Source organism: Leuciscus leuciscus (assembly GCF_965113295.1).
Source record: "Leuciscus leuciscus genome assembly, chromosome: 22".
Taxonomy (NCBI): Eukaryota; Metazoa; Chordata; class Actinopteri; order Cypriniformes; family Leuciscidae; genus Leuciscus; species Leuciscus leuciscus.
This window is the reverse complement of record NC_138746.1, coordinates 27367334-27393776: the sequence shown is the minus strand read 5'-3', so window position 1 is coordinate 27393776 and position 26443 is coordinate 27367334. Positions and strand designations below refer to the sequence as shown.

Sequence of the window (26443 nt, the reverse complement as noted above, 5' to 3'; positions counted from 1 at the left end):
TACTGCTTGTTTCGCCCCGGCCACCAGATGGACTGTTTGCTTCGCCCTGTTCCCCCGATGTACTGTCTGTGTCACCCTGGCCCCTTTGAGTCTGTTACCCCCTGTTTCTGTTTCCCTTCTTGGACCTGGCCCCCCGTCCCTCCCGTCCCTCCCGTCCCGCCCTGGTCTGTCCCTCCCGTCCCTAGTGGAGCGTCTGGTAGCCGCTCCTTAAGGAGGGGGTAATGTCACGTGTCTGTTCTGTCTTGTGCTGCACATGGGTGTTTGTTGTTTTGTGCCATGTGCTCTCCTGTCTATTGTCTAGCCCCTCCCATCTTGTTATCTGATTATTGGTTAATTTGTCCCACCTGTCTGTCTCGTTACCCTCCTTTGTTGTTCCCCTATTTAGCCTCCTTGTGTTTGTAGTCTTGTGCTGGTTCGTTGTCCGAGTTACCTGTCTTTGATGTTCCTGTCTGTTGATTATCTGAGTTCTGAGTTTTCTGTATTTTTGTCTGTGTTTGTTAATTAAATCTCCTCTGCACTTGAATCCTAGTCTCTCGCTCACTCTCCCGTGACAGGTTCTTCAGAGAACCACCCCTTTTTAAAGGGTGCCTAGAGAATCTACAGACGGTTCCGCCGGTGTGGCAAAGTGAAGAACCCCAAAAGGTTCCTCCAGTCACCTTTTATTTTTACAGTGATTGCTAATCCACAACAGATGACAATTATTAGGTTAAACATTCAGAATGCGATTCCATATAAGGTAATATTTCAGCACTTCGCGAATGGACAGCGACTCTTAAGTAGCACCTAGTTCATGTTAAGTGCATTTTTGGGAAACGCTCGTGGAATTGCTGCGAGCGTTCGTAACCTTGCACGTAGAAAGCGCTCTTAAGAGCTAAGATACATCGTTATCGGGAAACCCGGCCCTGGACTGGAGAGAATTCAAACAGCCCGCGCTCACTCAACCGTTGAGTTGTCATCACGTCAGAGGGTGGGGTGCATTGTTTTAATTGAGTAAACTTACTAAGTGTGTTAAATATATTAATAATATTGATTTGAATTAAGTAATATTTTTGATTCTTGAAACAGATCAGTTTAATTCTCCATTCTCAAATTTTATATTTTATAAATATTTTAATATATTAAGTGTAATATAAATAAATAATTGGTTAGTCAAATACCAAACCACGAAACACATTAACTACAACTGACTTCTGACACGGCGTTAGATGAAATCAACTGAAGATAAAAGAAGACAATAAATCTCTGAAGATCTCAGCAGAGGAGGATTAAACAACTCCACAAACAACATTACCAGCTTCACTTATTACTAACCAGATTGACTTTATTTCATAAGTCTACAAAATGTATTAAGAATTAACAGTGTTTCCATTAATTGGGCTCTTGAGATCAGGTGATGATGTTTATAACTTTTGATCATTTTAAAATCATCATGAAATAATCTGATGATGTAATTTAAATCTAATCAAATCTAGCAATTATGTTGTGCCATTAATATGTTTACATTACATCCCCGTGTTACTGCAGAATGAGATCCAGCAGTATTATAAAAATCAGTAAGAAGATTTTAACAAACATGACCACAGAAAGATAATCTATGATGACACAGATATCAACAATCAGCACATGAATCTCAACAATGGTGACAATCAAAAGTACCTTTTTTCTCCCAGTATGCATTGCAGCGTGAATAAATTATGCATCTGAATTGTTCTATTATTTTGTTTAATTCTAAATATTTGCTTTTATTTTTTTCTGTTGTTTTTGTTGTGACATTTAGTAGCTTTTATGTGATGCTCAGAGTTGATCTGATTATCTGAATATTGTCACCATTGTTGAGATTCATGTTGTTCAGGTTGTTGATATCTGTGTATATCAAACTCGGACAACTTTTTGTGCCCTTTGTTTGTTAAAATTGTTGAACTGATTGCTGTAGTAACACAGGGTTTATACTGTGAATGTATTAATGAAACAACATAATGAATTGTTAGATTTAAATGACACCAGTAAATTAATGATTTCAAAACCATCAACAGGTAGCCATCATCACCTGATCTCATTTCAGTTTAGCTTCTTTCTTTTTTTTTTTTTTGCTGCTGCAAATGTGTTTACACTGTGTTACACACATTAAACTGTTTTCATTACAATGGTAAATTGTAAATTTCTTTCTTTGATGCAAATATGCCAATTACACAAGCCTAGCTCTATCTGTTTGCCATCATTATCGTTCAAACAACTGGTTATTTTCGTTCACGAACGACATGTCCCAGTTCATTCAACTCGTTCACGAACGAGAAGAGCTCCTCTCTCTCTCGTTCAGACTCAAAAAGCAACTCGGTCACGGTCAGTGAAGGGCGTATTCGTTCACTACATTAAACAAATCACATGCTTTGTCACATCTCATACTCGAAGGCTATTGGCTCGAGGTTTAGTCATTCTTTGAAGATTTGAAAAAGTCAATAGAGCTACCCGGTTCACTGAGCTGTGCATGGGCTGCCAATAGCGCCGCGCTGCTATGGAGGGAGGGATTTCAGTGACCGAGAAATATGAGTCAATGGATTACGTGAATGAGAACGATTCATTCACCTAAAAGGTTACGAATGTAACATCACTATAGCTGAACTCGTAATACACATGTGCACGCCATCAGCGTTCTCACGGGTTCGCGTTTTTGAAAGTTTGCACGGAAAGAACTTAAGAGTTTTCTGTTAAAACGGTGTCGTGTGAGCGGCCCCTGAGTTAATAACTAATGATCGTTGCGACGGAAGTGAATCAATCAAAACTAACTTTAGCTGGACAATAACTTTATTCTAGAGCTGCTATAAAGCCAAAACAATCTCTGTTACTTTATTTTCCTATTATCAATGTAAAGCCGCTTTGGAACAATCTACATTGTTAGAAGCGCTATATAAATAAAGATGACTTGAGTTGACTTGACAAGTGTGTTAATGATTAGTTAACTTGAAGTGTGCTATTTTGAAACAACTAATTTTGTACTAAGTATATTTTAGTTGTAATTAAATTGTAGTAAAGCATAACTTTAAGTGTATTTAGGGTACTTTTGTGTACTAAATTGGACCAACTTCAAGTAGGCTATACTTAGTATACTTTAAGTATATGCCTGTGTAGGGGCTAATTACTTGCTTGATTAGTGATATTAAAGTGTAATTTATTTGTGTTATAAGTACATTACAAATTCATTACGACTGTCTTCGAAACATACAAGCAATATACCATAAGTGTATTTATATATTTATTTATTTTTAATTAAAAAAATATATATATTTTTGGCATTTTCACCTTTTGATAGGACAGTAGCTAGACAGGAAGTGAGAGGAGGGACAGGATCAGGAAAGATCCACAAGCCGGGACTCAAACTCGGGTCTCCAAAAGCACACGTCGGCACACTTGCCCAGGCTATCGCGGTGTGATATATTTGAGTAAAAAGTATAGGCTTATTAATACTTTTGGCTTATTCCAAATACTACAAAGTGCACTTTGTCTTCAATAACAAATGTACATTTATTAGACAAATAAAACTTAGCTATACTTTGTACAAAATACTATTGTAGCTATAATGTATTTTGAAAGTATACTTTCAATGCATTGTTACAATGATCATTTCCAGCACACAGTTAAAATATACCTAAAATATATATTTTAATAAAGTGCAAATAAATACACCTAAAAACTAAAAAAAACTAAAAACTGAATTTTCACTTCAAGTATATTTTTAGAAAATATATTTTTTAGAAAATATACTAAAGTACAATTATTTTAAAGTGTGTTAAAAGTTGTATTGTGAAAACAGGTAAAAGCATGATACTAATATACTTTTAATATATTTATAGAGTACAATTATTTTTGTTAGAATATTTGCAATGTACTATTGAAAAAGGGAATTTATTTCAAATACAATAAAGTATACTTTTTTCACTAGGGTTGAAATGAGTTAAAGTTCTTAATTTTCAAACTTTTCAAAACGTTTCATTTTCAAAATGACAGGTCAAAGTGATCTGTGCTTCAAACGTAAATACAATAAAACAGAACAGAATAAAATAAAATGTTAATAAAAGTTGAAAATAAATTTGTAATTTTCTTTTTATTTCTGAAATATAAAGTTTAAAACAATCCACATTTAGTATAATGTGTGGACAGTGGATCTGTAAAATGAAATATGATTTCAACATCCAAGAAAAAGTAAATAAGAGGGAAATGAACTACACTGCCACCAGCTGACAGGCCCGTGTAAGTGCTTCATGTTAACGAGAAGTAAAAGGCCTTTTAGATTATCTTATACTGCGATCTGCTGTTAGACTGAGGTACTACTACCAATTCAATTGAAATCCTGAAATCAAAATACAATGTATAAAATGTATAAACATATTTCACAAATTAAAATATCAAATTACACAGAAAAACATTGGAATCATTTATTTATATTATATTAAAAAAATGTAAACGGCAAATAAATACACATGCAAATAATTAACTTAAGCAGTTTAAATTGTAAAACTGTTAACTCCCCATAACAAACTACGTTTTATTTTTTCCAAAACGGGCTATTATTCTGCCTATAATTACTGCTAGACTGCTGAACATAAAGTTAATATTAGCAAAATTACTGCTCCAGGTGAGGCTCGAACTCACAACCTCGGCATTGCTCTGCAACGTACTGCTGTATAAGTACCGCGCGCTAACCGATTGCGCCACTGGAGCGTCGCTCACATTGGCTGCAATCAGATATATCAGGACAAACATATGTGCCATTCATACATAATACTTATTTCTTTGCGACATGTTTATGCAATAATTATATTACGATGGAGCCACTGAGCGTTGTTTTTCATGTGTTTTAACTTGCTGTGAAAGTTAGAAACAGCATACTGAAGTGTGTAGATGTGTAGGCTATATGGATTTAGTATTGTAAACGGCAGTTAAAAATGTCATCGATTTTGTGAACGTTTTGTGAATAATTAAATTATTTCTGTTGAATGCTTGCTAGTATCTTGATATTATCAGTCAGAGACTAACAGCAGCATTTTGACTGTTGCAGATGCTATAGCAAAACAGCTAACAGCAGTAGCCTTTTCGAAGCACGATGAGATAACATTATTATAAGAAAGCACTATTAAAATATAGGCCTACATCAAGCTGCATTTCTTCAATTTCACAATTTGTAATAGACAATGCTTCTGCTTCAGTGATCAAATCTGTCTGTTACCAACGTACTACCAAACAACAGTGAATGAGTTGCTCTGTTACGGTCCCAGCAGAGTTAGAAATACAATGTCCTCACTTACCAAGACTTATATTACAGTTCTGCAAAACTGTTGGTGAATGGTGACCTGTTGTCTGTGTTGTGTTCAGTAGACTTGCCACTTATGCACAGGCAGAACAATTGTAATGATTACAATATATGACTCCCTCTATAGGTCACTTTCTTCCTGTGAATTGTTTCTCGCCAGTGTTTACTGTGCTGTAGCCTATCTAATTAGTTGAAAAGTAGTAATGATTCTAAAAGCAATAATAATGTTATAATTAATGTATTAACAATATTGTATTGGTATATGTTATAAAAATATATGACGAAGGCCTATCAGTAGAAAATGACAAACAGTTTTAACCCAGGGTCACCCTTAGGCCTATACATAAATTATAAAGCATTTAATCAAAACACATGCATCAGGTCACATCCCTGCCTAATATTTTAATATGGCCTAATATGTTTACACCTTGAATAGGGGAGAGCAGGTATGGTTGCAACATAACATATTTCTCCAGTCAGGAATGAGCTAGAGAGATGATATTCATATAACTCATGCTCAGCAGCCTAGCAGGGCTGCCAACTCTCACGCATTGAGCGTGAGACTCACGCAATTGACACTTTTCACACGCCCTCACGCCACACATCCATTTTCTCACGCACAGAAAACTTGCGGAGCAAAGAGGTACTTTTAATATTAAACTAATTATCAGCTCTTAGATTCCGTCAATTTTATTACGAAATTCAGACAAAAGTACGTTTGGCGCTTGTAAATGTGACGTGACAGATCGCTGAGCGCCTCAGTTCAAGTGCACGTGAACCGATCATCTGTTACTTTTTTATTTAAAGATGCAGTACAACTTACCGAAAGTATACATAATATCGACCAATTTGTGTTTTTCAACCACGGAAAGAGGTCAATATATAATAGCAGGAGAACAATTATGTCACATAACGTTACATTTACCTCAGGAAAGCCATTTAATGACCATAGCATGTTAATTGAATAGAAAAAATAGCTAGAGAGGAGATTTTGCTGAGCACTATATTACATATTTATTATATTTTTACTTATGTCATTAAATAATAGTTATTACAACAAAAATTGCATTATATTTAATTTCATTTGTTATTTTTAACCTTTAATAATACCAGCAGATTGGGCCCTCTATGTTTACAGCATTAGGTGAGATTATTTGAAAATTACTTTATTAGAAGTTCAAGTCAATGTTTAGAATATTACTTGAGTAAAAGTTTTAAAGTATATGATTTTTATTGTACCTAAGTATGAAAAGTATTTTTTAAATATATTAAACAAGTATTGAAAGTAAAATTACAAGTAAATGCAAAATATTCAAGGAGCCAAAAAAAAAAAAAAAAAAAAAAAAAAAAAAGACATCAGTAAAGTCTTTGAGCTTCAAGAAAGTTTCAGTTTTAACTCTGTTTCTTCCATTTTGTTTTCTTTAAATTAATAAAAAACTGTCAAAATGTTTAAGGTAGTAAAAAAAAAAAAAACATACAATAAGGTTTCATTTGTTAACATGAATGAATAATACTTTTTTTAAAGCAACATGATTAAAATCAGAAGTTGTTTGTTAACATTAGTTAATGCACTGTGAACTAGAAAATGTTGAAATTAACAATGAACAATACTTTTATTAACCTTAGTTGATGTTACAAATGGAATCTTATTGTAAAGTGTTTTCATATATAGGGCTAGTCATGCTTACAGATGGTCATCTTTAAAACCTGTTGTGGCAGTTTAATTCACTAAACAATCATCTTTGGCGTAAGAGACAGTCTGGAATCAAATGATCATTAAAAAGTAATTTATTCTTGCAAGAAGGCCCAGTTGCCACACAGAAGTCACAAGTACAGTCTGTGGAACAAGTGCGACCAGGAGAGAGAGGCAGGCCAGTCTTTATACTGTTATCTTCAAGGTTCTTTAAACACACCATAGATGGATAAGACACTCCACCAGTGATCCTATTATACACTGAACTTTAGTTTAGCTTAACTTACAGTCTGCAAGTCCTAAACTGGACACCCTTTGACCTTAGGGGTCAGGGCCTCGGCGTCTTCCCCTCTTCTCCTGTCTCACAGAAGTTCCACATCAATCATTATATCACATGGTCAGCAGCACACATAGAAGTCAATCCTGTGTATGTTAATGAAAATCAAAGTAAGTAATGAAAATCAAAAATCTCCCATTACAATATTCAGTTCAGTTTGTCTGCTCTCGTCAGTACATACATGGATGTTACCCTTGTGTTTGGATTGCCTAAGGTTTATATTAAAGCCTTGTGAGCCTTCATCATCATATCTGTGTCTTTGTATCTTTGTCTACCAAGTGGCATAACGAATATACTATATTACATTTAAATTAATCATTTAATATAATGCACTTGTTGTGACCATACACGTTTTTACATTGTACTTATATAAAAAATATATATATAAAAAAAACCTGGGTCCCACTTTATATTAAGTGGATTTAAGTAAAATAAGTAAAAAAAAAACTTATTGTATACTAATACTTACAATGTACTTATTGTGTTCATGTTGTATTGTAAAACACTTTTGCTGCTTTTGAGGTGTGATACCGGTAAGGTTAGGGACAGGTGTGGTGGTATTGGTAGGTTTAAGGGTGGATTAAGGTGTAAGGGAAGGGTCAGTGTATTACAAATGTAATTACATGCATTAATTACAGCTGTAATTACATGCAGGTATTTTCAAAATATAAGTACAATGTAAAAACATGTAGGCTGTGTACACAATAAGTCCATTGTTTCAAATTATTAATTTCAATGTAAGTACATAGTACTTAAAGCCACTTAATATGACACTTCCTTTGGATACTTTGGAACGCTGCTCGTGCGAATTGTGACACAAGCTCTATATTTGTTTGTTTTGTTCTGTTTTGTAATAACTATTTTCGTAGTTTTAAATGTATTCACATACCTGTTGAGATGGTTAACTTTTGGCCAATTCTGGCCCTTTGGGTGTCCATTTTGTAACCAGTCTTGGCTATTTGGACAAGGCCGATTGGAGCATGCACATTAACTGCGAAAAGCTTGGTTTATTCGCGGGGACTACTGCTGGATTTACGCCCGTTTGTTGTTATGCCAACTACCGATTCAACACTTTTGAAAAATGTTCCGAGGTGTCTCTTGGTTGGCTTCAGTCGGAAAAAGATCAACGCGAAACGGAGGAAAAGAGGTTTGAGAGGAGGATTTCTCAAAAGTCTACGGAGAAAAGGTATTATATTGCCTTTACCTGCCATCATTTTATCAAATGTTAGAACGCTAAGGAATTAAAATTGATGAGCTGTCTGCGTTGATCAGATATGGGGGGATTATCGTCACACAAGCCTCTTTTGTTTCACTGAGACGTGGTTCACCCAGGAAATAACGGATGTTCATCTGGATGGTTTTACATTGATCCGATTTGATCGAGATGCTCTTAAAACGATGAAAAATGTTGGTGGGGGGCTTTGTATGGCTGTGAATAACAGATGGGCAACAAACTTTACGTTGAGGGAAACCTCTTCGTAAAGAAACCTCATTGCTTAACTGGCTACTCCATGGGCGTCGGAACCATTGTATATGGGTGGGACAAGACCCACCCACTTTTTAAGACCAGTGATATTATACCCACTCACTTTTACCATCTCTAATTCAGCGCATTTGTCTGTTCGCTTTTCAGAGCGCCGTCAGTCAAATCCATTCCACTTGAGGAATTCCCTTATAAATTAAACTCCATTTCCGCTGAATCGCTATATTATATTTCTCAACGAGCCGCAACTGACGAAAGTAACCGCCCGTTGTACCCTTCCAGTCAAATATTGCGTTGCAAAAATCAATAACAGCTTTAAATTGTCATTGCTGGCAAATTACCATGGTATTAGCGGGATAATCCACGGAGAGCTGTGCATTTAATGCACAACGTGGAGGCAAAGAACTGCCCGACGTGAAGTGGAGTTTAGTTTACTTGTTTAATTAAAAGGCACCAGAATACATGAAATGGTATTTACTCCAGTAACATTTTTCTGGGGGAGGACCCACCCACTTTTTTTTTTCTTCCGACGCCCATGGGCTACTCGCTGTCTCAGATGATGACATCTTTTCCTGTCGGGCACTGTAACTTTTGATAGTTGCAATTTGTAACCTCACCACTAGATGCCGCTAAAAATCACACACTGCACCTTTAAAGGGCACCTATTATGCAAAATTCACTTTTACATGGTGTTTGAACATAAATGTCTGTTGGCAGTGTGTGAGCAAAACCACCCTAGAATGATAAAAATCCACCCAGTAGTTGTTTTACTATCTCAATAAATCACAAGCACTGTCTCAGAACGCCCTGTTCTAGATTTCCCTCACTGTGACGTAGAAATGCGCTAAGCCCCACAGACGCGGTTTGATTGACAGTCTGGTTTTGGCATAGACCCCGCCCTCTGTGATCTGCATCCTCCATTGTTTCAACGACAGCCGGTGTGTAATGTCTCATAAGAAGTGTAACTTAGGTGTTCTGTTGTGGGATGTAAGAATTGACATAGTAGTCTTCACTGACATCAGAGCCACTGAAAACGCAGCGGATGGATTTTATTTATGAAGAAACGGCGCCACTTAAACTTCCTTCATTTTCTGACTGACTGTTTAGTGAACGAGGGTCAAAGTTAATCAAGTGTGGATCATTGCCTACAGTTCGCGATTCAACGTCACCTCCAGAAGTAAGTGTATTTTATGATTTTTGAGCAAATAGTCATTTCAATCGAGGTCAGCCAGTTCAACAACAAATGCGTCTAAAGCTATTTATTGTCGTCGTCATAGATGTCTCAACAAACAACGTCAGACAGTTTTATGTCACGTAGGCTATCATTTTTGCAGCAATTACAAATGTAAATAAATTAAGGTCTGCTCTATCTCCATAGACAGTATATAAACGTCTATCTCCCTCCCCTTAAGAAAAAAATTAATAAATCGTTTGTACTTAGCAAACGTTATCACAGTATTTGTGTGTGTGTGTGTGTGTAGTTTCAAAAAATTGCGCGAACGTTATCACAGTTCGTGTGTGTGTGTGTGTGTTGCACATCCATAATTGCAAAGGGGACGCGATTAAAACTTTGTAAGTACATAAATGTATCAAATAACCATTCCGAGACGTCCATTCTCATTCGTGTCTCTTCATCATCTGGGTCCAGCAGCAGGGCGGGGATATGCAGCTCATTAACATTTAAGGTGGTACACTCCAAAAAAGCTCTTTTTAAAACAGGCCCCAAAAATGACATTTTCAAATGGTTATAATAAATTAACTGTGGGGTATTTTGTGCTGAAACTTCACAAATGCATTCTGGGGACACCCAAGACCAATATTACATCTTGTAAAAAGGGGCATAATAGGTGCCCTTTAAATACTGGTCTCCCACAGGGATGTGTTTTATCCCCAATAATTTTTTCTGTTTATACAAATGGGATGACGTGTAATAAGGACAATTTGATGCTTATAAAAAACGCAGACGACATGGCATTGGTGAGATGTATGAAGGATACTCAATCATTGGATAATTATTTAAATTTCTTTACAACCTGGACGGAGGAGAGTTCTTTGCAGCTTACAGTTTTTCTCGATTGCTTAAACACGTTTCTTGAAACTATGCCTCGTATTCTCAAAACTGTAAACACAAATCCATAACGTCTCACCCAGTTCCCCAAACATCCTATTTTCAGGTCAAAATAGAGCTCTACACTCAAAACCATTCACTCTTGCTGAAAAACCAAACTTTGCCCTCAGACAAGACACACAAGCCCTCAAAATCACACACAATACAACATAGTCTAACACACTGGTGCAATAAATTCAAAACAACATTTCCAAAACTGGTAAGTTATGTTGCTTGTGGTTCACCCCCTCACAAACCTTTTCACATGATGAACACAAAAGACACAACCAATGGATACATTGGCACATTTTTATTCATTCATGTACTACACAGTACAACACACACACACACACACACACACACACACACACACACACACACACACACACACACACACACACACACAAAAAATGTGTTCCTGTTTTACTCTTCTTCTTTTTTTTTAACTCTCTCCTCTAAATATTTTTTTCATATTTACTTACAGTTTTTTCCAACTGCTTACACACGTTTTCAAAACTATGTCTCCTTTTTTCAAAACTCTACACACAATTCCCCAAACTGCACACACAAAATGCAAAATGCCTCACATCTCCTTCAAAATGTAATAAGTGTAGCATTTTGATTGGTTGTGTTTGGAAAAGGAAAGCAAGTCACTTCCTGTTAGATTTTTGTGTTTTAGGTAGAGAATTGTGTGTAGTGTTTTGAAAAAAGTGTTTAATGCAATTGAAAACTGAGTCAAAGGCTGAGAAATAGCTTATGGTTTTGGAGATTTGGTATGTAGTTTTGCACTTTGAGTGAGAGGTTTCAAAAATCGTGTGACATGAAAAGATTTTGTGTAAGCAGTTGGTAAAAACTGTAAGATGTGTGTGACCATCATATGACAGTAAAAGAGCAAGCACACACAAACCTTATTCTAATATGAAAGTGTATTGGAATGGTAAAGAGTGTTAGTCGTGACAGGAGGGCCTCCACTCAAGGAGACAATATGATGAACACGTCTAAGAATGTTCCACATATGGTTGAAATACCATCATTGGCCTAGAAAGATAACATTCTGGGAGTCAAGACTATAAAGGAGAAATGATGCCCTCCCTTCACTGTCACACTCTGTGTCACTCTGTGTGACTGTACGACTGCTGGCCTTTTCTTGTAAGAAAATAAACCTCATCAAAGACTATTGGAAATGTTTGTCTCTTATTCAGTGATAGAATTTTGTTTGCATCCACACCTCCCTGAAGGTTCTCGAGGCGACGGTAAAGCGACTCAAATTTGGCCTTACTCGTAGCCCAGCCTCCCTCAAAGTCATACCACTGATAAAGACATGGGAAACTAGAGTGGCTTGAATTTCATCTGAGACTGCTTGTCTTCTTGCCCTTCCTCCTCCTCCTTCCTCCATTGTTCCAAAACTCAATGAACTGACTCTGGCCCTTTTATCTATCTATTGAAGGATCTGATTGCTGTGTGTTCAATTTTGACTCTTAGGCTACGTTCACACTGCATGGCTTAATGCTCAATTCCGATTTTTAGAAAAAATTCAATTTTTTTGCAAGGCCGTTCACATTTCCAATTAAATGCGACCTTTTGTGATCTCCTGTGTGAACGTGAAATGACCCAGAAGTGACCCGCATGCGCAGGAGAGTACTCAACGGTCAACGACGTCACTTGTTGTTTGCGGAAGTAGCTAAACTTTAACTGTAACTCTCACACACACACACACACACACACCCACACACGAGCGCGCGCAGCGACCGTTACACAAGAGCCAGACAGCAGCCGCTGACCTATCTAATATCAGATTCAGCACAAATAAGTTAACATAACGTATATATAATGGCCGTGGGCTTTTTTTATTAATTTTTTTAAATTAACGGGCTCGTCGAGGTCGACCCGTTCGGCAGATTTACCTCAGCTCGACGAATATGCAGTCCGTTTTCAAACCGACGACTACTTCAACGCAGAATTATGATGTTTTTCGCGTATCAATGACGTGCGGGTCGGATACATGCGACCTGGCCGTTCAGACTGAAGTCGCATTTCAAAAGATCGGATATGTATCGGATTTGGGACCACATACCCAAGTGGCCTGGGTCGCATTTGAAAAGATCGGATCTGTGTCGTTCAGACTGTCATGAAAAGATCAGATACAGGTCGCATAGGGGCAAAAAAATCGGAATTGGGTCGTTTCAGCCTGCAGTGTGAACGTAGCCTTAGTGTTTCCACTTGGGTAATTGTCTCTAACTGAGCTGAAGCTGTGCTGACTTGATGACAACATGGTGTAGGCAATGAGGAATGAAGGGTTTTGTGTGTAGAGTTTTGCAGTGACAGTTCAACAAATCTGACTCATGTGTCAAAACAGGGAATAGTGTTTATAGTTTAGGGAAATGGGTGTGCTTTTTTATAAATGGCGTTATGGTTTTGAAATTTTAGTTCAAAAGCGTGGTTATAGTGTTTAAGCAAATGAGAAAAACTGTAATACTAGTAAAACTAAAGAAATGTGCTGTGGGCCCAATAATGCAAGTATATTTTTTGAGCCTTTGTCAATTAATGGAAAGGAAGTTTAGCAAGTAGGATCTTTTAAATATCTAGGTACAGAAATTGATCACAAGTTTACATTTGATAAGCATGCAGATAGTGTTTTTAAGAAGGCTTACCAACGTCTAGGCTTATTAAGGAAACAGGAGATTTGATATTGAAAAGGACATTCTAATAGTAGTATATAAATCACTAGTTGAATCTGTGTTCTACACCTATTATATATAATCTACACCTATTATATCCTGGTTCAACTCTCTCTCTGTTAAAGCTGCAGTCCATAGTTTTTCCTCTTTGTCGCCATCTCTGTTCTAAATCTGCAATTGCAGTTATTCGCGAAATTATCAACTTTACACGGCACTGCGCAGATGAATCCAGTGTTTTGAGGAGAATGTGCGACTGTCAGTCACCGCGCCGGTGTGGATATTGTCATTCAGAATCACAGATTCTACTTTTTGGAAGTATGACCGACATAAGAATTTTCACCGAAAAATTTCATCTGAACAAGTAAGTAACATCCACTTTTGTTCTGACCAACTAAGGGGAAAAAAGCATTGCAGTAAATCGTGCTGATTAAATCTAACGATCGCTTATCATATCACGTCAAACCGTGCAAATTATACTTTGTTCTCAAATTGTTAATGTTAACAACATCAGCATTGTGTGACTACATTTAATGCCCTTGCAGTCTCTTTTTTTCTGTAGCCACTCCAAAGTCCAAAGTCTTTTGCATTTTACAACGGGTAAACCAGTTGTCACTGGTGATTGTCGTTTGAACCTTTCTGGATCCGCCATCAAATAAGTTTAATTATATCAAGTGCTGTGAGAAAAGGCTATAAATCTCCACCTCCAACATCCTCACAAGCAATATAGCCTACTAGCCGAGACACCTTCTTTATGTGCACAGATGTGACGTAATGACGCAAAGACATGCTCGAATTTCCCACGGAAATCCACCAGTACCACTTGAATTAAAAACATTATTACAAGCTTACCGTTTTGAATCGAGCTAAGGCAAGCAGATAGTTTTGAACACTGGCTGGTTTATGTATACTTGCTCAAAAATTTATTTTGGATAATTTTTAACCCAAAAGAGTTATGGACTGGAGCTTTAAGAGTAAAAACAGACTCTTAAAGATTATAAATTTGGCTAGTAAAATAATTGGATCCCAAAAGTGCTATTTTTGCCATACATTAAAGTTATCCTTTTTAACCCGCTTAGAAAAGCGCCACGTTTTATTTTGTGTCACCATACTTGGTCGTATAACTACTCGTGTAACTGTTTTTAAATAGGGAAAACGTTGATGTGTTTGGTCACTTCTAAATTCATTGCTGTTAGATACCATTGAATATACTGGGCTAAGCCAAGTACTATCAGAGTGTCACCGCGCACCAGAGCGATTAAGTGCACGCACTGAGATGAGAGAGGTATGTATCAACTCGTCTTAGTTAAGGGAATAACATAGTTTAATATGAAAAAACTAGGGCTGTACTCAACCAAAGAAAATCTTGGTCGACTGAAGTCCTGAAATTTTCGACTAAAAATCGACCAAAATCGACTAAAAATGATGGTAGAAAAAAAAACGTTAAATTAATGAAATGCACACTTTGCGCAGTACTTGGTAGCTTTGTTGTCCGCCTAAATGAATTATAAATAAACATAAAAAACTAGTAGGCTATTTGCAGTATATTAAATCGTTTTTGACCTAATTATTTTGCACTGAAATGAGTCTGACACTCGAGTCTGTCGGTTCTGACAGCGTTGCATCGCGTGCACCTGCGCAATATAGCTTATGATTTCCGAAAATAGTACTATGTTGTCAACTAGTGATATCATCACAAGAACTGTTGAGGAATATGCAACATAATTTAGACAATTATTTTTGTCATACGTTATAATAATAAGTTATAACTGTCAGACACTATCATTTCACCGTGCATGTCCTCGCACCGAGGCTGAACATGAGCTCAGCTTCGCAGCTGAGACACGAATAGACTATTAACTTAAAGCTTTTACTCTTAATAAACACAAAAGGCTCGTCCACTTTAATAAAAAAAGAATATTTATTAAACAAACCAGATCAAGAGCAGAAACGAAATAAAGTGCATAACTGAAAAATAAAGCATCCTAGGCTCAAAGCTAACACAACCAACAGCACAGCGCAATTGCGCATTAGGCTCCAAATAAAAAAATAAAAAGTTAGGTTATCACACTAAAACATTGAAATATGCAAATTCTGATATGTTCATATAGCCTACTCAAAACAGACAGGGCAAGCTAACGCAGACAAGTGAGCTTACCACTTTTAGATGATATGTCATGTTTGTCGTCGAGCTGTGGAAAACTGTTGCTTGCAAACTTTGCATTCGACCTTTTTCCTGTTATCAATTTTAACAAAATGCTGCCACACTGTCGATTTCTTTGTTGTTGACATGTTAGAAGAGGACTGACTAAAACGCTCTCACAATTAAATAAATAATATTCAGCATCAAACCTTCTATAGTTATCGCTCTCTCTTGGCTAATCCAAAAAAGGTGAAAACAAGGGGGGTGTTCTGAAGACAGACTGTTACAGTGAAACAAGGGTACTCTGAAAACACCCCCATTAGCAGTTAGTGCTTTCCACCTGATGAAATGAGCGCGCCTCAGCGCGGCAAAACTGATGAAATAAACACGGCAAAACTGATGAAATGAACGCGGCAAAAAATCGACCAAATTGAATTTTGGTCGAACCAGAACGTATCGACCAATTAATCGACTAATCGACTGGGACAGTACAGCCCTAGAAAAAACGGTGGAGTATCCCTTTAACCATCCCTTACACCTAACCATATACCACAAAAGTGTTTTGCAATACAATATGAACACAATGAGTACATTGTACCTAACAAATATTATTCTTAGTAGTAAGTACATAGTTAAAACGTGACCCAATATTTGTTCAAAGTTTACACTAATTAAAAAAAACTAAACAAAAAACAAAAAAAGATTCTGCTATGAATTTTTTGTTGATTGTGTTGCTCTTGGCAGAAATCTCTTCTTGTGTTTTAATATCACTTTTCAGTTGAAAGTCTCCTCACAGCTTATATAAAATCTGTACTTTGACTTGGCTCTTCAAAGCCCTTCATTTCTGGTTTTAAGTTATTGCCTTAGAAAGGATTTGATATAAAAGATGACTGACAACGTGATCTCTAATGCATTCCCTGCAAATGAGGAATTCATGCATCAGACAGAACTAAGGTCATATCACTTCCTTTTTGTATGCAAAGCTAACACTTCACCTTCAGTTTGGTAAGTTTTTTTTTTATTTTTCATAATTCAAACAGATAATTCTGACACTCCTGTACTGTAGTCACAATTTCAATGTTTGAAAAACACATTTCAATGTTTATAAGGTTTGCTTATTGAATGAAATAAGGGTTTCAGTGGAAATTATATAACTACTGTAGGAAATAGATCATGCTTTCCTTTTCATTTCACAATCCTTTTCATGAACACCTAACACAGAAACAGATTTTATATTTTCGACTTTGAATGATGCATTAATAATGTGGTATGGTATACATAAATGCTACCACATGTCATTTTTGTTTTGTTTCATTAATTCAAATACAGTTGGCTGGACAATACAACATAGCTTCTATGAGGAAACAAGAGGTTATGTAATGTTAATGAGGAAGACACCCGGTTTCACTTCCACCTTTTTATATATGGTTCATGAGCCATTTTATTTTATTTTTATTACATTCTAATGGCAAGGACATTTTTAAACAGCTCGTTAAGTTTGTTTTTTTGTCTGATGGTCCAAACAAAAAGTGCAAATTGCAAAAAAAATAAAAAAAATAAAAAAATAATTGTTTGTTTTCTTCTTTGTTTCCTTTTGTAGTTCCCTTTCAAGGGAACTCGCGTTGCGTCGAAATTGACGCTATGGGAACGCATTGCGTGATTGCATCATGAAGCACTTGTAAAATCAGTCCAATGGCGTATAGGCGGGTGACGTCATGGCAGGAAGCTATAAAGCGCACCCAGACCAAACATTGTCAGCTTCTGTGTCTTCAGCAAGCGCTCTCTGTGAAATCTGTCTCTGTCTATTTATTGTTGTTTGTCCTCAAGCATATTATATATCTAGACAGGAATATAATGGCGAGCAAACAGCATTTTGGATCGTGTGTTCCTCCCCGCCCTCGCTTCATTACGAGTGGGGATACACGCGATTTATGTGTTGTTTGTTTGGGAGAAGAGCACGCACGGTCAGCTCTAGTAAAATGGGGCTGACAGTGTTCATTCATAATTCCTGACGTGTAACATATGCACTTCGAGAGTTTTAGCTCTGCTCCTGTTGGCTTTCTTCTCGAGGGAAGAAAGTCGAGAAAGATTCTTTGGCTTGGATCTCGCGTTTGCCGAGGCAGCGCGTAGATTAAGGCTACGGGTCTGCAATAAAGATTCTGTGACTCGATCTCGGATCTCGCGTGTGCTGAGGCAGCGCGTAGATTACGGGGCTGCAATAAGAATCTAATGGCTCAGATCGCGCGTTTGCCGAGGCAGCGCGTAGATTATGAGTCTGCATCTCTGCAAAAAGAATCTAGTGGCTCAGATCGCGCGTTTGCCGAGGCAGCGCGTAGATTAATAGGTCTGATATATTTATACACACAGGGAACTGAGCAGACGGGAATTTCCTTTTCTCTCTTTCTCTATTATGATTGTTTGCAAACTAATCATGTGTTTGTAGACTATTATTGTGGTTCTTTTTGTTTGAGAATATAATATGAATTTAATTCGGAGAAATTAAATATTTGTCTGGCTTTGAAAGATGATGTATGAAAATAATATATTCTATTTTTCATCCAGACCAAGTTCTATATCTGATCTCTGAGGAGTTAGATGTCTATATTAATGTAGTATTCAGCCTTTCATCCAGACCGTGTTTACTTGTCTGGTTGATATTGGCTGCATTTAATTTTTGAGAGAATTAAATATGTACTCTTCTGATCTCTGAGGAGTTATGTCTATATTAATATAGTATTCAGCCTTTCATCCAGACCGTTTCTACTTGTCTGGTTGACATTTGGCTGCATTTAATTTTTGAGAAAATTAAATATGTACTTATCTGACCTCTGAGGAGGTAGATTTCGGTATTAATATACTATTCAGCCTTTCATCCAGACCGTGTTGACTTGTCTGGTTGATCTTTGGCTGCATTTAATTCTGAGGAAATAAATGGTGAAATTCCTGGGGGGAAATTAATAACACCTCATTATACGGTGCCCGTCTCCCTTCGGTGCTCTCAGGGGCCGTTCTGCCAACCCCATCATCTCGTGTGCTTCGGGGCGCAGCGGTCTCCAGTGAATTCTAGTCTCAGACGAGCCTTTATCTCACTGTCCGCCCGGAAACGTAGCGGCACTGGGATTCTTGCCCCCTCCGAGGAGGGTCTCAGAGCAATCATTTTCGCTGTTCCCTGCCGGTGCGCCGCTTCAGGGCAACGAATTGGTCGCTTGAGTAATACCAGAGACCAGTCTCGAGAGGCTGGTTCTCTTAATTTCTGGTGGGAAGTGGTTAACACCTCACTATATGGAGCCCATTTCCCTTCGATGTCTTTGGGGGGCCGTTCTGCCAACCCCGCCACCTCGTGTGCGTCGGGGCGCAACGGTCTCTGACGAGCCTACATCTCCGTGTCTGCCCGGAAACGTAGCGGCACTGGGATGTTTGCCCCCTCTGATGAGGGTCTCAGAGCAGTCAGTTCGGTTGTTCCCTGCCGGTTCGCCGTACAGGGCACCGAATTGGTCGCTTGAGTAACACCTAGAACAGTCTGGAGAGCCTGGTTCTCTTAGTAGATTTGTTGGCAGTGTGGGAACTTCTGCCAAACATATCTCAACAGAAACAGAGTGTTTGCTCCTGATCCCCCAATAAAAGACTGGGGTTGGGTTGGCACTCTCAACTGCAGCCTTCAAGGGGTAAGGCGGATCTGAGGACCGTTATTATTTCCAAGAAGGCTGTGGAGAAAAGGTCCTGATGCTCGAGGGGTCAGGCCAATGAGGGCAATCTCCTCTGAAGGGAAGCGGTTAACACCTCGTTATACGGTGCCCGCTGCCCTTCGGTGCCCTCAGGGGACAATTATGCTAACCCCGCCACCTTGTGTGTTTCGGGGCGCAGCGGTCTCCAGCGAGCACATATCTCAGGGTCCACCCGGAAACGTAGTGGTCCTGGGATGCCCGCCCCCTCCAAGGAGGGTTCCAGAGCAGTCAGTTCGATCGTTCCTTGCCGGTTCGCCGTACAGGGCACCGAATTGGTCGCTCGAATAACACCTACACCAGTCTTGAGAGACTGGTTCTCTTAGTAGATTTTTTGGCAGCGTGGGAACTTCTGCCAAACATATCTCAACAGTAGCAGAGCATCTGCTCCCGAGCCCCCACTAAAGGACTGGGGTTCGGGCTGGCACTCTCAACCACAGCCTTTAAGGAGTAAGACAGATCTGAGGACCATCATTATTTCGAAGAAGGCTGTGGGGAAAATGTCCTGACGCCTGAGGGGTCAGGCCAACGAGGGCAGTCTCCCCCGAAGTAAAGCGGTTAACACCTCATTATACGGTGCCCGCTGCCCTTCGGTGCCCTCAGGGGACCATTATGCTAACCCCGCCACCTTGTGTGTTTCGGGGCGCAGTGGTCTCCGGTGAGCACATATCTCAGAGTCCACCCGGAAACGTAGTGGTCCTGGGATGCTTGCCCCCTCCGAGGAGGGTCCCAGAGCAGTCAGTTCAGTCGTTCCCTGCCGGTTCGCGTTACAGGACGACGGACTGACTGTTCAACAACAACTAAATCCAGAAGCCGGTCTCGAGAGGCTGGTACCTCTGCTAGAATTTTTGACAGCGTGGAAGATGCCTCCAAATATTTCTTGTTGGGTCCTGCAGAACATAGAAAAGGGTTATCATCGGGTCTCGCCCGCCCAGGTTTATGGGGGTCCTATCCGCCGTGGTGGGCCCCAAGCAGGTTCTGGTAATGGAACAAGAAGTGAAAACCCTGTTGGAGAAAGGGGCCATAGAACATGTACCTCCCTCCAGCAGGGACACCAGTTTTTACAGTTGGTATTTCATCGTTCCAAAGAAGGATGGGGGGTTGCGTCCCATTTTGGATCTGAGTGTTCTGAACGAGTCAGTCATTCAGCTAAAGTTCAAAATGTTAACACTGAGACAAATCATGCCACAGATCAGATCCGAGGACTGGTTTGTCACGATAGATCTCAAGGACGCATACTTCCACATTTCCATCCTTCCATATCAAAGGAAGTTCCTGAGGTTTGCTTTTGGGGGCAAAGCATACCAATATCGAGTTCTTCGTTCGGCCTAGCACTATCACCCCAAACTTTCACGATCAGTGTCATCAGTTGGCAGTTCGGCATCGAGATGTCGATCTCGCACACAGGAAAGAGTTGCGGTTACGGCTAAACGCCAAAAATAGTGTGCTTTCTCCACTACAGAGGACCACTTTTTCTAGGCGTGGTTGGGACTTAATGTTGATGCAGGCATACCTCTCACCTGCACGCATAGAGTACATCCTGTCAGCTGTGAAAAGAATAAAGCTAGGCCAGTCACTCACTGTGAAACAGTTTCAGAGACTGTGGGGTCTGATGGCAGCAGTGTCCAACGTGATACCTTTTGGCCTGTTGTACATGAGACCCCTGCAGTGGTGGCTCAGGACCAAAGAGTTTCCCCGAGGGGCAACCCCTTTCACATGATCAGGGTCACGCGGCAATGCTTACGTGCCCTAGTTATGTGGAAGAAGCCTTGGTTCTTGTCCCCAGGATCCTGTGCTGGGAGCTCATTGTCGTCGCTTAACGCTTACGACGGATGCTTCCCTCACGGGCTGGGGTGCGATCATGGATGGTCGCTCGGTGCCCGTGGACGGGTCACCATCTCACCTGGCACTTAATCACCTGGTGATGATGGCTCAGGCTCTTCATCCCTGGGCACCAGATTCAGGAAGCAGACATCCTGTCGAGGCAGGGGCTGAGGCCCAGGGGAGGGAGACTCCACCCCGAGGTGGTGGAGCTCATATGGACTTGCAGACGTGGCAGTTCAGCATCTGTACATGGTTTCCCTCATTGTTCTACTTCCGGGAGATCTGGAGAACAGAGTTATGGGAGTATGGGTTTGGCCCCTGAGGGGGCCCAACTCATAGACTCGGGTCTCTCAACTGAGGTTGTTGAGGCCATGATCTCTCTAGAGCTCCCTGCACAGGAAACAAACCGGTTTCCTCCATGGTGCGTTGAAGCAGGAGCAGTATGGCGGCTTTGTAGCCTTGTATTAGGGGTATCCCTACAAGAGGTGCTAGATGCGGCGGGCGGTTCCTTTCCGCACACACTCATCGGGTTTAAAACCTATTTCTGGGCTTCACTCCTGGGTCCCAGGTTATTCTGTCTTTGTTGTGCTCGCCTGATTTCACACAAGACAGGCACTGGTCACTATGGTGGCGTTGGTATAGACGTTCCCATAGCGTCAATTTCGATGCAACGCGAGTTCCCTTGAAAGGGAACGCCTCGGTTACGACTGTAACCTCGGTTCCCTGAAGAGGGAACGAGCGTTGCGTCACCTTGCCATACTTCCGGCGTGCCTGTGATCGACTTGCTTCGACCTATCAGAAGTTGACAATGTTTGGTCTGGGTGCGCTTTATAGCTTCCTGCCATGACGTCACCCGCCCTATACGCCATTGGACTGATTTTACAAGTGCTTCATGATGCAATCACGCAATGCGTTCCCATAGCGTCAATTTCGACACAACTCTCGTTCCCTCTTCAGGGAACCGAGGTTGCAGTCGTAACCGAGGCGTTTTGTTCATGGTTTTGCATCCAGCACTCATTTAGCTAGCTTTTGCCATGTGACTAGGGATGGCGAAAACGAAAAAATTTCTTGACCGACCACTGAGCCTCATTAGCCGGTTGAAACCGGTTAACCGATTAGTTTAAAATATGCTACGCTATTTGAAATAACAGCCATTTCGAGCAGCACCTGCAATTTTGCATCTCTGTCGCATCTTTCTGCTGCTCTGCCTCCCGCTCACACACACACTGCCCCGGGCCGGCGCCGCCCTTCCACTCACGTCACTTTTTTTAAATCTCCTACAGCGCGAAACATGAGTCCGGCAAACGTGGCGCTGAGGAGCTTGTATGTAATCGGAGGACAAATGGCTCCTTGGTTTCGAAATGGTTTGGGTACAAGGTGATCGCGTTGAAAATAAAGGCGTTGTCTAGCATTAGAAGCTCATTTGAAACATTGCCGCGGCTCATTTAAGAAAATGACAGCTCCGAAGAGACGCCGCTTTAGTTTGAGGTAGTGCTAACAATAATAAAGAAAGATGATGATCATCATCACCTTATCTGTTACCACTGAAATGTAGATGTAATGTATTTCCAAATCTAAGCCCATCTTATGCAGAATGTTGCCTAATAGACTGCAACACGATAAAACCATTGGATAAAACAGGCACCTTCAGAATGCGTAAAAGACGCACCGGCCAAGGCAGGTCTAACTCACTGTGTGCCTTCTAATAACGGACAGCATCCCCTTTTCAGGTGATACATCATAGATGATGTGCTACTACTGTATTTAAGCACTGTATCACACAAGTTGCAACTTACATCTGTGTCATTCTTTTTGGTGAAATGGTCCCACACACTACTTTTCTTTGCACACTTCATCCTGTCGTCTGCCCTGGCTCTAACCTCGAGTGTTTTAGCCTGTAGCCTTTACTTTTCGCAAACCTTGTGAGCGCGCGAACCCAATCGCTGTGACCTTGCGGCAAATGTTTTTATTGGTTTATTAAGAAACAAAAATTTACAAACAGGCGAGTTATGAAAAATTTAGTGTGAGGGATTTGTTCACTTCACACAAAAAGATCTTGGAATGAGATGGCTAACTGTACCGACAACTTTGATCGGTTAACGTTGATACGGTCAACCATCGGTCAAACGGTCATCGGTTAACATCACTACATGTGACAATATGAATTTGCACCAAAATTAGTTTTTTTGATTGGACATATAACCTTTAAAATCACTTGTTGGTTCAGGTGTGGTTGATTAGGGTTGGAGTTGCATGCACGCATGTTGTAATTACTATAATTTCAAGATGACAACACCTGATGTTCTTCTTGGAGCTACTGTATATGTACATATACAGTATACAGATGTAATTGAAATTATTCAACCCCCATTGCAAATCAGGTTTATTGGGAAAATGTACAGACTTTAAGCTATTTGCAATGAACAAATCAAACAAAAGTAATTAAAATAGCTCAACACTTCAAGTGGTTTCCCCAAATTCAACTGAAAATGCAACTTTTAATGACTTCTGCAGTCTCAAAATTATTCAACCACCTGAATAGAATCCCTCACAACAGCACAAATCTGCAAAACAGATGTTGTCACATGCCCTTGTTTAGTTGCATCAGGTGTGCCTGAGCTAGAACGCATGGAATATCTGAACAGGCTAGGTTTGTTGAGTATGACATGTTTGACAGCATGTTAGAAATATGACTAAGTCAAAAGAATGGTCGACCAAAAAGTTAAGAGAAGATATCATCGGCCTTCTCAAACAAGGAACAGGATACAAAAAGATAGCGAAGGCACTAAATGTTCCTAGAGACACCGTTGGAAGCATAGTCCGCAAGTTCAAAGTTAAAGGGATAGTTCACCCAAAAATTTTAATTAGCCCATGATTTACTCACCCTGAAGTCATCCTAGGTGTATATGACATTCTTCTTTCAGACGAAAACAATCGGAGTTATATAAAAAAATGTCCTGGCTCTTCCAAGCTTTATAATGCCAGTGAATGGCTATATGTTTTTGGAGGTCCATCAAAGCACATCTATTCATGAATAAAGTGCTCCACGCGTCTCTGGGGGTTAATAAAGGCCTTCTGAAGTGAAGGGATGCGTTCATGTAAGAAAAATATCCATATTTAAAACTTTATGGACTAAAATAACTAGGTTCCGGCAGACAGCCGTACGCATCAATTTACGCCAAAAGAGTAACCCTTGAACTTGACGCATAACATAATGACGGCAATTGACGCCTCTCGCGGTTCAAACAAACATGGCTGGGCAACTGTGTTCATCAGTACGTAGTGCGTCAGGTCAAGTGTTACTCTTTTGGCGTAAAACGATGTGTACGGCCGTCTGCCGGAAGCTAGTTATTTTAGTCAATAAAGTTTTAAATATGGATATTTTTCTTACACGAACACTTCGCTTTACTTCAGGAGGTTTCCATGCCAGAACTCCAAGGCATACACCACTACTGACCAAAAAGCACAAGAAAAGTCCCTCAAAATCATATAAATAAGCCACAGAAGTTTTGGGATTCTGCAGCGATGAAACAAAACTAGAACTTTCCGGCGCTATGGATCAACGGTTATGTCTGGAGGAAGAAGAATGAAGCATATGCCGAAAAGAACAGTCTGCATACAGTTAAGCATGGTGGTGGCTCGGTGATGCTCTGGGGCTGCTTTGCATCCTCTGGCACTGGAAACCTGCGCCATATGGAAGGCAAGATGGATTCACTGAAGTATCAGGAAATCCTAGAAGAAAACGTCATGCAGACAGTAATAATGCTGTGAAAATGACAAAATCTACAACATACTGTATTCAGATTCTAGTAGGGAATTGTTGAGAATACAGTAATATTACTGTGAAAACAACAGAAATCATTTACAGTGAACCTATATTATATAAAGATAAATAGTAAGATAAATTAATTGCGATTAATCACGATTAATCACAAATTTTTTTTTATTAATCGAGTAGAAAAAAAATCAGTAGAATCGATTCATCAAATGACAGCACAAAAATAATGCAGCAATAATAACGGAGTAACATGTGCTTACTGTACGACTCTTTACCTTGATTACAATTCACACTCACCAAAACTTTACAGCAAGAAGCTGGTTTGCTTTATCCAGCCAAGAAACGTGGTTTGCGTATAATCTGTCCATACAGCGGAGGGCTTTCTTTTCATTAGAGGTGTTTTGGACTGATTGTTTGAATGCATTTGCTTACTGGATAATTGGACTATAAACTCAGATCAATGAGGCCTATATATCAGTCCGTTTCAAAAATGTACCTTGAAAAAACTTGCAAAATACAATTTTGTGAGAATCACCCTTCAATCTGATGGTTTACTTTGTTGGATATAGCAATGATGACAAAATGAATGTTTTAATCAAGATAAATGGTGTATGCTTAGTTTCACGATAAGTGTGCGATTAATCGCGATTACATTTTTATTTATTTATTGACAGCGCTATTTGGTTTATTGATTTTTAGTAGTGGGTAGGCTTATCTTTGGCCCAAAATCAAAACTTTATTTATTCACATATGTCAGGTCTTCAATGTCTAATGGTGAGTCATTTAAATGCAAATGTAAATAATTGATATCACATAAAAACCTGTAAAACAATGGTCTCTATATTGAAATCCAGGTTTATGCTGTGGTGTCCGCACTGAAAGGTTACTGCTGTGTAAACATGGATTTCAACCTCACAGTCACATACTGCATACATGAACACCACCCCATTACTCATTAACTCAAAGGTTTGTCATAAATTCTCTGATGTAGTGATCCACTGCTCAGTTGCTGCCTAACCGGACAGATTAATTCAAGCATCTCGCTGTATTCCCAAATTAGAGAGAAAAATGACCAACCAATCTCTTCATGTAAACATTGACAAGTGGATTGCTGAGAATGAAAGTTCATTTTCACCACCTGTTTGCAACAAACTAATGTAAGTTGAAATGATCTTTGATCAACAAACAAAAAAATCTGTTTTTAAATCACATTTACAAACAATAACCCCTATCTTTACATGGTTCTCTAGGTTTTTTCATCAGTTGAATATTATGTATGTTGGTGGTCCAAACGAGAGAAAGGATTATCACATTGAGGAAGGGGAAGAGGTAAGGTGCTACATGTACTACCAATTAAATTACAAATTTACATGACA

The 26443-nt window shown here is 39.4% G+C and overlaps 2 protein-coding genes and 1 long non-coding RNA gene across 3 annotated transcripts in view; 2 read left to right on the top strand and 1 right to left on the bottom strand.

The window, feature by feature from the left end:
- The window catches only part of LOC309487005 (uncharacterized protein), a 344782-nt gene that overhangs the window by 122607 nt on the left and 195732 nt on the right, over positions 1–26443 (top strand). The window lies entirely within an intron of this gene.
- Positions 1–26443, bottom strand: part of LOC309487037 — a 206986-nt gene that overhangs the window by 136049 nt on the left and 44494 nt on the right. The window lies entirely within an intron of this gene.
- The window catches only part of haao (3-hydroxyanthranilate 3,4-dioxygenase), a 37222-nt gene continuing 27457 nt past the window's right edge, over positions 16679–26443 (top strand). Inside the window, exons 1-3 of the mRNA XM_082154534.1 lie at positions 16679–16748; positions 26128–26224; positions 26318–26396. Of these exons, the coding sequence (XP_082010660.1) occupies positions 26136–26224; positions 26318–26396 (168 nt within the window). The 5' untranslated portion in view covers positions 16679–16748; positions 26128–26135. The remainder of the gene's footprint in view (positions 16749–26127; positions 26225–26317; positions 26397–26443) is intronic.